Genomic DNA, 14,595 nt, shown 5'->3' with positions numbered 1-14,595 from the left:
AAATAGAAATGGTTAATAGGTACAAAAAAAATAGAAAAAATGAATTAAAATCTAGTATTCGATAGCAGAACCGGGTGACTATAGTCAATAATAATTTAATTGTACAATTTAAAATAACTAAAAGAGTATAATTGGATTGTTTGTAACACAAAGGATAAATGCTTGAGAGGATGGACACCCCATTTACCATGATGTGATTACTACGTATTGCAGGCCTGTATCAAAGTATCTCATATAACCCATAAATATATATACCTACTATGTACCCACAAAAATTAAAGTTCACTTATCAAAGCAAAATTTTCATTTCTAATTTCTATCAGAAATGAAAGAACTTTTTAGAACCACGTAGGAAGGGTGGGGAAAGAGCAGTGAGTATGAGTTAAAGCTCTTTTTCATATATTCCTGGACAATCTTAGAAGGGACATTTAGACGTAAGCTACTTATAAAAGTAAGCAAACAGTTTTTGAAATTGTGTTTTGGCTTTTCTTTTCTTAACCAAGATAAAAGCAATTACCGCCATTGGGTCCCACGAGCACATCCAAGGAACCTTCCCCTACAGACCCAAAGACATCCCCCCATCCCCCAACCCCCCAACCCCCCAACCCCGCAACCCCCCAACCCCGCAACCCCCCACCTCCCCACCTCCCCACCTCCTCACCTCGCTCTTGCTCTAATTGATCCAATCATCTCTAGGCCACGCCCACCGCAGAGCACTGTCGGGAGGCGGGGCCTATATTGACACATCCTGGTGCGCCCAGGTCACCTGACGTCCCACGTTATTAGTCATCGGACGTGCATCCGGGTCTGCGCCAGGAAGGCCCAAGATTCCATCACGCGAGGCTCTCTCAGCAGCACCGACTGCGGTCTCCGGCAGGCGCCCCTGGAGCTCCCAGGACTCGCCCCGCGTCGCGCGGTCCTTCGCCCCATTCCGCCCCAACCCGCCTCGCCTAGCACCGACACCTGTTACCTCAAAGAGGACTTCGCCGCCTGCGCTCCCCACGTCCTCTGCTAGGCCCAAGAGCGCCGTCCGCAGCGCCGTCGAGGCTATGGGCAGCCGGCCCCGCAGCCCCAGCGCCTTCCCTGCGCCCTGGTGCGGACAGCAGCCAGGAGGACCCGGCCCTGCCAAGCGCCTCCGATTGGAGGAGCCCGCGGGCCCCGAACCCCGCGTGGCGCCCAGCCTGGAAGACCCGGCGGGGACCCCGGCCGTGGGCGCGCTCACCGCCGTAGTGGTCCTGGCCGCGGGCTGTGCCCTGCGTGTGCCCCTGGACGACGTCGACCTTGTGCTGGAGCTCCCGCCAACGTCGATCCTGCGAGTGTCTCTCGATGGACACACCCTCATCCTGATCCCCGAGGTCCTCCTGAGCTCCGTCGACGAACGCTCAGGAGCGCAAGGCGACTCGTCTGCCGGCCTGGAAGTGGACGTTTTCCTGGGCGCTCTCAGGGAGGACGTCGTCGTCGAGCAGGAAGTCTTCTGCGCATCTGTCCCAGAGATCGCCGCCCAGGAAGAGGCCTACGAGGAGGACGCGGACCTCGAGTTCCCGGAGCTCCGGAGGGACTCCGCAGCCAGCTCAGCCGCTGGGCTCTACTCCTCCGCTAGAAGTATGTTCAGCCCCTACCGGGAGGGCCCCATCCCAGAACCCTGTGCTCTGGCCCCCAACCCCAGTTCAGAGAGACACTCTCCACGCCCCATCTTCGACCCGGAGTTCCACCTTCTGGAGCCTGTCCCCAGCTCACCTCTCCAACCTCTACCTCCCTCTCCGCGCGTGGGGAGTCCAGGTCCCCACGCGCACCCGCCGCTCCCGAAACGCCCTCCGTGCAAGGCCCGCAGACGACTGTTCCAGGAATGAACTGCTTCCCACAATCCCTTGCCACTGGCAGCGGGTTCTTGTGGATCCTCCAAGACTCACTGTGAGGACTTGCCACCTCCCGGAAATGCAGCATCTTCATTTGTCGACAGTGGGCAGTTGGATTACTGTTGTTTGGGTAGGTTGGTTGGTTGGCTGGCTGGCTGGTTGGTTTTTTGGCAGAATTCCTTGGTAAGTGGCAGGCAAGGACATGAAAAAAGAAAAGCAGATTCTGGCAAGCACCTTTACCAAGAAGAGTAGACCACATATAACCAGTCATGGATTTTCAGATCCCTTGCCTTTGCTGCAGGAGCTGTTACTTCTGCCTTTGTCACCTTCAGCCAACTGTATCCTCAGTTTCACCCCTACTCTTGCTTAAAGCTCCCTTCAGTTTTCTTTAAAATTCCCCCCTTTTTTTTATCACCTCCATACACCTATCCCTTCTCTCCAATCCAGATCATTGTCTTTCCTTCTTTTTGCAGTTACGAATTTACTTATACGATTTCTCCCAACATCCTCTGAGGTGCTTCTGATCACTGATTTTATTTTCCGCTTGCTCTCCTTAACTCCTTTTCCTGGACCTGGACAATCAAGATAAATGCATATTAGATTAGATAGTAAACAAACAACATTCAAATGTAATGAATGCACTGGACATTTTGGAAGTGTTTCTGCAAATAAGAATTTAAGGGCTGGGCGCGATGGCTCACGCCTGTAATCCCAGCACTTTGGGAGGCCGAGGCGAGTGGATCACCTGCAGTCAGGAGTTCGAGACTAGCCTGGCCAACATGGCGAAACCCCGTCTCTACTAAAAATATGAAAATTAGCCGGGCATGGTGGTGTGTGCCTGTAATCCCAGCTACTAGCAGGGATGAGGCAGGAAGATCGCTTGAACCTGGGAGGCAGAGGTTGCAGTGAGCCGAGATCGTGCCATTGCACTCCAGCCTGAGCAACAGAGTGAGACTCCATCTCAAAAAAAAAAAAAGAAAACGAAAAAACAATTTAAAAATTAGTGAAAGCAATATTTAATGAGGGAAAGTAGGAAGTTGTGACACTTTAATTCCAGCAGCAGCTTGTACAATGACATATTCTATGTACTTTAACCAATGGGTATTCCTGAATTTCAGGGCAGTGTGGGCTTCACCTTGATTTCCTCTCAGGGGTACTCACTCACCTTCACTGCATGGACATTTGGTCTAATTTATTTTTGAGAGTTTTTTTCATGCTCTTGAGTCCGTCACCCTGAATTGGCAGTCATTCTTAGTACTATTTCCTTGATGTCTTTTTAACTATAAAGGAAAGAAAATATTACAGATAATGTTGTCATATCCTTTGATCCCCACTCTTCTCTCCCTTTCCCAGGGGATTCACATCATGACACAAAGTTGGTGGATATCATTCTAGTCAATATATGAAAGCTACATATACATATATATATGTATAGATATAAATAAGCAATGTTTATGTTGTTTTCTGGACAATTAAATTTACATAACTACCTCATATTCTCCAGTTTATTTTTTTCTCAACTTTATTTTCGAGATGACATAAATATGTGTAGTTAATTTCTTCTAAAGATTCCAGTATCCATCATATGATTGTGATATTTTATTTGTTCTTTATTTCTTTATTTGTTTATTTATTGGAGACAGGGTCTCATTCTATCAACCTGGATGGAGTGCAGTGGCATGATTGAGTGGACTTGAACTCCTGGGCTCAAGAGATCCTTTGCCTCAGCCTCCCAAGTAACTGGGACTACAGGTGCGCACTCCCACACCCACCTAAAATTTTTAAATTTTTTTTTTTTAGAGATGGAGTCTCACTATGTTGCCCAGGCTGGTCTCAAACTCCTGGCCTCAAGCAGTCCTCCTGACACAGCCTCCAAAAGTGCTGGAATTACAGGAGTGAGCTGCCACACCTGGCCTCAGATTTATTTTTATTTCTTTTTTGTTTTGGGGGGTTTTTTTAGATACAAGGTCTCTCTCCATCACCCAGGTTGGAGTGTAATGGCACAATCATAGCTCACTACAGCTTTGAACTCCTAGGCTCAAGCAGTCCTCTCACCTCAGCCTCCCAAGTGGCAGGGACTACAGGCACAAACAATGATACCCAGATAATTTTTTAATTTTTTGTGGAGAGGGAGTCTTGCTCGGTTGCCCAGGCTTGTCTTGAACTCCTAGGCTCAAGCGATCCTCCTGCCTCCCAAAATGCTGGGATTACAGGCATGAGCCACTGCACCTAGCCTCGGATTTCTTAAATATGACACCGAAAGCACAATCCTTAAAGAAATAATGTGATGACGGGCCTCATCCAAATGAAGAACTTTTGTTCTCCAAAGACAATGTTAAAATGAAAAGATAAGCCACAGATGGAAAAAACATATATTCACAAGGCAAATATCTAATAAAGGACTTGTATGTCCAGAATAACACTTTCAAAATTGAGTAAGAAAACACTTTAAAAGAAGGCAATAAAATCAAGACACTCAAAAATACAACCTTCACAATGACTAGCATCAAATTAAAATTATTAAATATATGAATGTGCAGCAAAATGTGACCCATAAACAGGAGTAAAAATAGTTGATAAATTTCTTTATATTTTTTTATATTAGCCCTTTATCAGATGTGTGGTTTGCACATATTTTCTCCTAATCTGTGGGTTGTCTCCTCATTCTCTTGTTTCCTTTGCTGTGCAGAAGCTTTTTAGTTTGATTCAATCCCGTTTGTTTATTTTTGCTTTTCTTGCCTGTGCTTTGGGGGTCATATCCAAGAAATCTTTGCCTACACCAATGTCATGGAGCTTTCCCCCTCTGTTTTCTTCTAGCCGTTTTACAATCTGGGGTCTTATATTTAAGTCTTTAACCTATTTTGAGTTAATTTTTTTCTTTTATTAAAAAATCTAATCATATTTTCTATGCCAAATTTACTGCCCAATCTTTTTTTTTTTTTTTTTTTTTGAGATGTAGTCTCACTCTGTCACCCAGGCTGGGGTGCAGTGATGCAATCTCAGCTCACTGCAACCTCTGCCTCCTGGGGTCAAGCAATCCTGCCACCTCAGCCTCCCAAGTAGCTGAGATTACAGATGCAAGCCACCATGCCCAGCTAATTTTCATATTTTTTGTAGAGACAAGGTTTCACTCTGTTACCCAAGCTGGTCTTGAACTCCTGAGCTCAAGCGATCCACTCACCTCAGCCTCCCAAAGTGCTGGGATTGCAGGCATGAGACACCCTGCCCAGCCAAGTTAATTTTTTTACGTGGTGTGAAATAAGGATCCAATGTCATTCCTCTGCTTGTGGATAAACAGTTTTGTATCTGCACTCCCATGTTCACTGCAGCATTATTATGAGTAGCTAAGATATGGAGCCAACCTATGTGTTTATCATCATATAAATGGATAAAGAAAATGTGGTATATATACACGATGGAATACTATTCAGCCTTAAATAAGAAGGAGATTCTGTCATTTGTGACAACATTAAGAACCTGAAGGACATTGTGATAAGTGAAATAAGCCAGGCCCAGAAGGACAAATACCATAAGATTCCACTTATGTGCAGAATCTAGAACAGTTGAACTCATAAAAGTAGAGTAGAACAATGATTACCAGAGGCTGGAGGAGGAGGGTGGATGGCAAAAAGAAAGATGTTGATCAAAGGGTACAAAGTTTCAGTTAGACAAGAGCAATAAGCTTTAGTGATCAATTGCACAGAAAGGTGACTATAATAAATAAAAATGTAATGTATTTTTCAAAATTGCTGAAAGAGTAGGTTTTTAATGTTTTCACCACAAAAAAAATAAATATGTGAGGTGATGAATTTGTTAATTAGCTTGATTTAATCCTTCTACAGTGTAAACATATATTAAAACATCATGTTGTACCCCCATAAATATATACAATTATTATTTGTCAAAAATAAAACAAAAAATAGTTGATAGAAAGTGGTGTAGATTAACAGAAATGATAAAACTAGCAGGCAAGAACACTAACAGCTATTATAAAGATGCTCAGTATGTCCCAGGATTTTAAAGACAACCTAAGCATAATAAGGACAGAATTAAAGATATAAAAAAAGAACCTAATGGAACTTCTAGAGATAAAAAATATAATATATGAAACGAAAACTTTATTGGATGGTATTAAATACTGCAGAAGAAAAAAACTAAGAGAATGTAAGACTTCAAATCAAATCTATCAAAACTAAAGCACACAGAAGGTGAATAAATAAGTAGCTTTTTCAATAATATCAAGCAATCTAACATACATGTAATTATAATCTCAGGAGGGAAAGAATGGGAGGGAGGGGTGATTTTGAAGTTCAGTGAAAGCTATAAACCTCCAGATATAAGAAGTTCAGTATACCTCAGGTGAGTAATTATGCATAGACACACACACAGACAGACACACACACACACACACATCAAAGCATATAGCCAATTTACTGAAAACCAGTGATAAAGATGAAATCTTTAAAAGTAGCCAGAGGAGACGGCCAGGCGCGGTAGCTCAAGCCTGTAATCCCAGCACTTGGGATGCTGAGGCGGGCGGATCACGAGGTCAGGAGATGGAGACCATCCTGGCTAACACGGTGAAACCCTGTCTCTACTAAAAATACAAAAACACTAGCCGGGCGTGGTGGCGGACACCTGTAGTCCCAGCCACTCAGGAGGCTGAGGCAGGAGAATGGTGTGAACCCGGGACGCGGAGCTTGCAGTGAGCCAAGATCGAGCCACTGCACTCCAGCCTGGGCAACAGAGCAAGACTCCATCTCAAAAAAAATTAAATAAATAAATAAATAAATAAAAGTACCCAAAGGAGGCCGGGCGCAGTGGCTCACGCCTGTAATCCTAGCACTTTGGGAGGCCCAGGCAGGCAGATCACCTGAGGTCGGGAGTTCAAGACCAGCCTGACCAACAGCCTGACCAACATGGAGAAACTTTGTCTCTACTAAAAATACAAAATAAGACGGGTGTGGCAGTGCATGCTTGTAATCCTAGCTACTTGGGAGGCTGAGTCAGGAGAATCGCTTGAACCTGGGAGGCGGAGGTTGCAGTGAGCCGAGATCGTGCCATTGCACTCCAGCCTGGGCAACAGAGTGAGACTCCATCTCAAAAAAAAACAAACAAAAAAAAAAAAAAGTACCCAGAGGAAAATAAAGACACATTAAATAGAAAGAAAGAAAGAGGTAAGAAATATAACAGTTTAAATATAACAGTTTTCTTATCAGTAACAATACAATGTAATGACATCTTTCAAGTGCTGAAAGAAATAAAAACTGTCAAACTATAATTCTAAATACAGTAAAAATATCCTACATGAAGGCAAAATAAACTTTTCCAAGAAAAGAAAAGGCAAGAGTATTTTTCGTAAGTCAATGTGCACTATAAAGAATATTAATGCAAATTATTCAGTTGAAAGGAAAATGATACCATATGGAAACCTGGATCTACACAAAGAATTGAAGACCAGAAAAGGTAAATTATGGATAAGCATAAAAAGATATTTTTCTCACTTTTAATGTCTTTAAAAGATAAATGACTTTATATAGCAAAAATAGCCAAAGCATATTCTAAAGACTATAACATACATAGAAGTAGAGTATGACAACAATAATTCGAAGAACATGAGGTAAAATGGAAGTGTGCTGGTGTAAGCTAGTACAATACTATTTGAGGGAAGACTGTGATAAGTTAAAGGTGCATATTGCAACGTCTAAAGCAATCACCAGAAACTAAAGCAGAGCTATAGCTAATAAGTCAACAGAAGATAAAAATGAAATTCTAAAAATTACACAACTATTCAAATAAAGACAGAAAAAGAGGAGAAAAGGAACAAAGAACTGATGGGAAAAAAAATAAATACCAATATGATAGGTTTAAAATCGAATCAACAATTATATTAAGTGTAGATTGTTCACAAAGTCCAAGTAAGAGGCAAAATCTGAAAAAGTTACATACTATATAATTCCATTTGTATAACATTTTTGAAATGACAAAATTGTAGGGAGAAGGATAGAGTAGTGGTTTTCTACTTCCACTCTTGGGCACAATGGAGAGGAGAGAGCTGGGTATCACAAACGGTACTTGTGATGGAGCTGTCCTGTATCTTTACTGCAATGGTGATCAAACGATTCTACACATAAAAGAACTACACAGAACTAAATGTGTGCACACACATACACACACACGAGTGCATGAAAAACTAGTGAAATTTAAATAAAACAGGTAAGTTATCAATGTCAACTCCCGAGTTAGTATATTGTGCTATAGTTATGCAAAATTTTACTATTGATGAAAATTGGATGAAAAGCTTACAGGAGCTCTTTGTATTGTTTCTTACAGCTGCATGTAAATTTATAGTTGTCTCAAAACAAAAAATTGGAAAAAAGAAACTATAAATTACAAACATATATTCAGCCTCTTTAATCATCAGGAAAATGCTAGCAATGTTTTATATTGATCTGGGTGTTCACCAGACATGTGTGTTCACTTTGTGATAATTTGTCATGATATACACTTATGATTCATGCACTCATAATTCATAGTTTAATTTGAAATTTTATTTTTTAAATAGCTATAGTAACATCAGACAAAATAGACTTTAGAACAAGAACTATTACCAAGATTAAAGAGGAAGCTTTCATGTGACTTAATTCATTAAGAAGACATAATCCTAAATTGAGTATGCAACTAATAACAGAGCTTGAAGTAGATGAGTCACAAAAACTGATACAACTGAAAGAAGTAGAAAAATCCATAGAGATTTCCATGGAAATCCATGGAGTTGGCGATTTCAACATTCTTCTCTCAGTTATGGATTAAACAAGTAGAAAAACAGTAAGAATTTAGAAGAGTAGAAAAACATTATCAATCAACATGACCTGTTTGACATTTATAGATAACTGCACCCAGGGGCAGAAAACACTATATTTTCAAATGCACCTGCAATATTCACGAAGATAGACCATATTCCAGGCATAAGACAAGTCTCAATAACTTTAAAGAAATTAAAACTAATCAAAGTATGTTCTCTGACAAAATTAAACTTGAAATTAATAACAGAAAGATCAATTACTGTTAAATTTAAAAGAAAAAAGATAATTTTTCACAACCAATTGGCATTTATCTGAGCCATGCAGGCATGGTTTATCATTTAAAACTCAATACATAGAATTTACTATATCAATAGACAAACAGACCATATGATTTCCACAACAGATTCAGAAAAAAAAATTAACAAAATTCAATATCCATTTGTGATTTTTAAAACTCTAAGGAAACTAGGAATACAGGGGAACTTCCTCAGCCTGATAAAGGTCATCTATGAAAAACCTACAGTTAGACTCATAATGAATGATAGACTGGGTGTTTTCCCCCTGAGATTGGGAACAAGGCAAACGAAGTTCCCAACAATTTTATTCAGCATTATACTAGAGGTCCTAGCAAGGGCAATAAAGCAAGAAAAAGAAATACATGTAAAAGCCATACAGATTGGAAGGGAGGAAGAAAACTGTCTTCCTCACAGATGACATGATCAAATATGTAGGAAATCCTAATGAATCAACAGAAAAACTTCTAGATATAATAAGTAAGTTTAGCAAGATTTCAGGTTAGAAGGTCAGTATTCAAAAATCAACTGTACTTTTATACACTAGCAATGAACGATTGGATACCAAAATTGAAAACTAACATCCAAATAGTATCAAAAATATTAAATACTTAGAAATAAATTTAACACAACATATGCAAACCTGTACATTGAAAACTACAAAACAGTGCTGAGACAAATTTTTAAAGTCTTAAATAAATTGAGAGATTTATTATGTCTGTGGATTGAAAAACAATATCCTTAAGATGTCAGTTCTCTATCATGTCAGACTTATCTACACACTCAGCACAGTACAAGTCGAAATCCCAGTAAGTTTTAATATACATTACCCAGATGGTTCTAAAATTTATATAAATTGCAGGGTACCTAGTATATCCAAAAATAATTTGAAAAAGAACATAGCTGGAGTACTTATAGTACCCAATTTCAAGATTTATTATAGCGCTATAGTAAGCAAACATTGTTATTGGTGTAGAGGCAGACATAGAAAATCAGTGGAACAGAACAAAAGAGTCAAGAAATAGACGCAGATATATACACAATCAGAGGATTTTTTTAAGGGTACTAAGGTAATTTTTAGGGGAAAAGATAGTCTTCTCAACAAATGGTGCTAGAACAGTTGATATCTACATGGGAAAAAAAAATAACCATGATCCTCACTTTACACCATACAAAAAAAATCTACTAAAAATAAATCATAGCCCTAAACATAAAATCTAAGACTATGAAACTTCTAGAATAAAATTTCTAGATAAAATCTTCATGACCTCAGAATAGGCATAAACTTCTTAGATTAATACACAAAAAGCAAGGACTATCAAAAATGAATAGAAGGAAAAAACTGATAAATTAGACAATCAAAATTTAAAATTTCTGCTGTTCGAAAGACACCATTAAAAAATTAAAAGGCAAAACACAGACTAGGAGGAAAATATTTGCAATACATACCTCTGACAAATGACATGTATATAGAATATATATTTTTAAAACTCTTGCAACTTATTAATGAAAAGACAAACTGATAAAAATTAGAAACAGAAAAGGTGAACAAAGAAGATATTCAAATGGTCAGTAAACACATGAAAGGATGCTAGACATCATCAGTCATCAAGGAAATGCAAAATTAAGAACACAATAACATACTGTTGCACCTCCAGCAGCTCCTGACTAGGTATTTACCAACAGAAGTGAAACATGCCTCCACAGTATGTGAGCATAAATATTCATCGCAGCATTATCCATAATAACCTAAAACTGGCATCAACCCAAAGGCCCATCAAGAGGTAAATGGGTAAACAAATTGTGATACGCTTATAGAATGGGATGCTGCTGTGCAATAAAAAGAAATGAACTACTGATACATGCAATAGCATGGATGAACCTCACAAACATTATTCTGAGTGAAAGAAGCCAGGCACAAAAGACTACACATTTATATTATTCCATTTATATGAAATTCTAGGACAGGTAAAAGTCATCTATCATGACAGAAGGTAAATCAGTAGTTGCCTATATTCAGCAGGTGGGAGGGATTAATTGGAATTACTTTTTGGGGTAACAGAAATGGTCTATGTCCTGCTTGGAATGGGATGTCCGTGTGTGTGTACATTTGGCAAAATTTATCAAACTGTATAATTAAAATACACATTTTGTTTTATGTAAATTATATCCCAAAATTGATTTAAAAAGAAGAAAAAGTATTGCCAAGGTACTTTTGAGTAAGAATAAAGCTGAAGAGGAAGGAGGGGACAAAATAAAAAGAATAAGGCTGAAAGATTTACATTACTAGATTTCAAGTTTCATTGTAATGCTTCAGAAATTAAGGAATTATTTGATTTACCTAAGAACTGACAAATAGATCAATGGAATAGAATAGGAAGTCCATAATCAGACATACGTATGTGCAATTACCTGATTTATGATGAAAACACTACTGCAATTCAGTGGGAGAAAGGAGGGTCTATTCAATAAACTGTGCTAAGTCGGTGTTATCCAAATGAGAAATGAAAAAAATCTATCCTGACCCTATACTTAAGCCCACACAAAAATTAATTTCAGATGAATCATAGATCTAAATGTGAAAGGTATAAAAATAAAGCCTCTAGAAAATAACACAGGAAACTATCATCATGACTCTGGGATAGGAAAATTTTTATTAAACAAAACACATCCAAAAAGAGCACTAAAATAAAGGAAAATGTTAATAAATTGGACTGCATTAAAACTAAGATTTCTTTTCATCAGAGGACACTTAATAAGAGAGTGAAGCCGGGCATTGTGGCTCACACCTGTAATCCCAGCACTTTGGGAGGCCAAGGCGGGAGGATCACTTGAGCCCAGGAGTTTGAGACCAGTGGGACAACTGAGTAAGACTCCATCTCTACAAAAAAAAAAAAAAACTTTAAACATTAGCCGGGCATGGTGGCACACACCTGTAGTCCCAGCTACTCAGGAGGTAGAAGGATCGTTTGAACCTGGGAGGTTGAGACTGCAGTGAACTGTGATTGCACCACTGCACTCCACCCTGGGGGACAGAGGGAGACTCTCTCACAGAGAGGGAGAGAGAGAGAGAGACAAGTGTGAGAAGATATTTGCAACTTACACTGACAAAGGGCTAGTCTCAAGAATATATTAAGAACCACAAAACAATAAAAGATAGAAACCCAATAGAAAAAATGGTCAAGTGACTTGACAACAGCGACTTAACAAAGAAATTTATCTAAATGGCCAATAACTATATGAAAAAATGCTCAATGTCATTTTTCACCAGGAAAATGCAAATTATAACACAAGGTGATATTACTACATACCTCCAAAGTGACTAAAATTATAAAGACTGGAAACATCAAGTATTGGCAAGGAAGTGGAGCAACAGGCAAACAGAAAAGTATGCCTTGCAGCCATTCATCAAGGGGTGAAAGGAGAAGGAATGTATCTGTCAACTCCTTCCTGTCTCCCATTTGTCTGAGTTTACCCCATGAAGAATTAATTTCCTCACACTTTTCAACTGCATCATCTGGCCCATTAGGCAGCCTCTTGGGAAGACAGACTCCACTTTAATGTGGTGTCTCATCTGAGTCTGGAAGTGACAAGAGGATCCAAACAGCCCACATGTGAGTCTGGTTGGCCTCAGTTCAAGGAGCAATGCAGGACAGAATGACTTTTGTCACCCATAGCCATAGTGACGGCAAGGTAGAGAAAGAGTTTAAGCATCTAGGGGCACATGAGCCTGAGGGGGTCTGAGGAGATCCATAAGATGAAATAATACAATTATGATCTGTGTACTTTCTACCTGCACTTTCACAGAAGTTATACTTCTGTGAATACATTGTTTTAAAATGCAATAAATGTAGATACTGTGAAGTGATGCTAGTCAGAATATTTTAAAGGTAAAATAATTGTGGTTGAGTAGTCTTTACTCCTTCAGCAAGGTAAGGGTGATACAACCCAGCATCTCCTTCCCTATAACAATAAAATGGAGTTCATGAATCTTCTGCAAAGTACCCAACAATAGTTGTGTGCACCTTTGTTTTCCTTTCTAATTGTGACAAATGTGACCTACTCATTACAAATTGTTATCAGATCTAATTTTTCCCAGCCTTGGACATCCAAGTCCTTCTCTTAACTTTTGATCTCTCTCATCCAGCAACACTGGAAGGGATAAAAAATTGCTGCATATCACTTTCACCATGAGGTTTTTTAATGAGGAAACATTAAAGAACTGGATTGCTGCAGAGCTGAGAAATCTGCAGCTCTCCAGCAATCTAGCCATGAAACATCTGGCACATCACATTCAGAAAACAGCTGGATCCTATGGGACTATATTAAACTGAAAAGCTTCTGCACAGCAAAGGGAACAATCCACAAACTGAAGAGACAACCCATAGAATGGGAGAAAAATTTGCAAACTATTTATCCAATAAGGAACTAATACCCAGAATATAAAAGGAATTCAAACAACTCAACAGTAAGAATAAAACAATCTCATTAAAAAGTGGGCAAAGGACATGAATAGTCATTTCTCAAAAGAGGGCACATGCCACCACTCCTGGCTAATTTTTATGTTTTCATTTTCATTTTTGTAGAGATGGAATCTCACTATATTGCCCAAGCTAGTCTTGAACTCCTGGCCCCAAGTGATCCTCCTGCATCAGCCTCCCAAAGTGCTGGGATTACAGGTGTGCGCCATCACACCCAGGAGGCTATAAACTTAATAGAGAGGCATGAAGTAGCAAAAGAAATAACGCTGCAGCAGTGCTTTCCAACGTGTGGAACTGATGCCACTGGTGGCAATGGCAAAGATGATTTTAGGTTTTCAGAGGAACAAACCTAATGCTTTTGTATTGTAATGTCTATCAGAAAACTAATCACATCAAATCCCTTTTTGCACTACATATTATTGCTTTGGATAAGGCTGAAAGAGGCAGCATGTGAAAAAAGTCAATGGAACAAAATGTATCAAGTAAACATTTTAAAAAAACAAATAGAGTAAGTACAAATAATTCCTGGATATGAAAAATTGGTGAAGGTAGTACTGGCTGGGAAGACTAGAATCTGGGGAACATTGTGCTATAGAATAGAACCAGGTGTATATGTGTGTGTGTGCTTTTGTGTCTGTGTGTGTGTGTCTATGTTTGTGAGTGTGTGTGCATGCATACATGCACATGCATTTGCCCATGCATACAGTGGAAGCTCAGGAAGATGATGAAAAGGTCACTGTCTTAGACGTCCAATACCATACTGGATGTCTTAAACCAGAGAAATTTATTTTCTCACAGTTCAGGAGGCTAAAATCATCTTAAAAAGTTCGAGATTAAGGTGCCAACATGGTTGGTTTCTGTTGAGGGTACTCTTTCTGGCTTGTAGACAGCTGCCTTTTCACTATGTCTTCACATGGCTGGGAGAGAGAGCATGCAAGCTCTCTACTATCTCTTCTTATGAGGGCGCGAATCCTATCATGAGGGCCCTACACTCATGACCTCATCTAAACCTGATTATTTCGCAAAGTCCCTCTCTCTAAATACCATCACATTGGGGGTTAGGGGCTCAACATACAAACTTAGGAGGGGGATACAATTCAGCCATAGCTGTCACAGTGGTCTGCAGAGGTCAGGAAATGTCAGGGAGGGGAACTAAGTT

The 14,595-nt window shown here is 39.6% G+C and overlaps 1 protein-coding gene across 1 annotated transcript; it reads left to right on the top strand.

The window, feature by feature from the left end:
- The first annotated feature begins 1,049 nt into the window (after positions 1-1,049).
- PRR23A (proline rich 23A) lies at positions 1,050-3,350 on the top strand. Its single transcript, XM_002814099.3, has one exon. It carries the CDS (start codon positions 1,050-1,052, stop codon positions 1,848-1,850), a length of 801 nt encoding a protein of 266 aa, XP_002814145.1. The 3' UTR covers positions 1,851-3,350.
- Positions 3,351-14,595: the final 11,245 nt, after the last annotated feature.

Source organism: Pongo abelii, chromosome 2, assembly GCF_028885655.2.
Source record: "Pongo abelii isolate AG06213 chromosome 2, NHGRI_mPonAbe1-v2.0_pri, whole genome shotgun sequence".
Classification (NCBI taxonomy): Eukaryota; Metazoa; Chordata; class Mammalia; order Primates; family Hominidae; genus Pongo; species Pongo abelii.
This window is presented reverse-complemented; position numbering and strand designations above follow the sequence as displayed.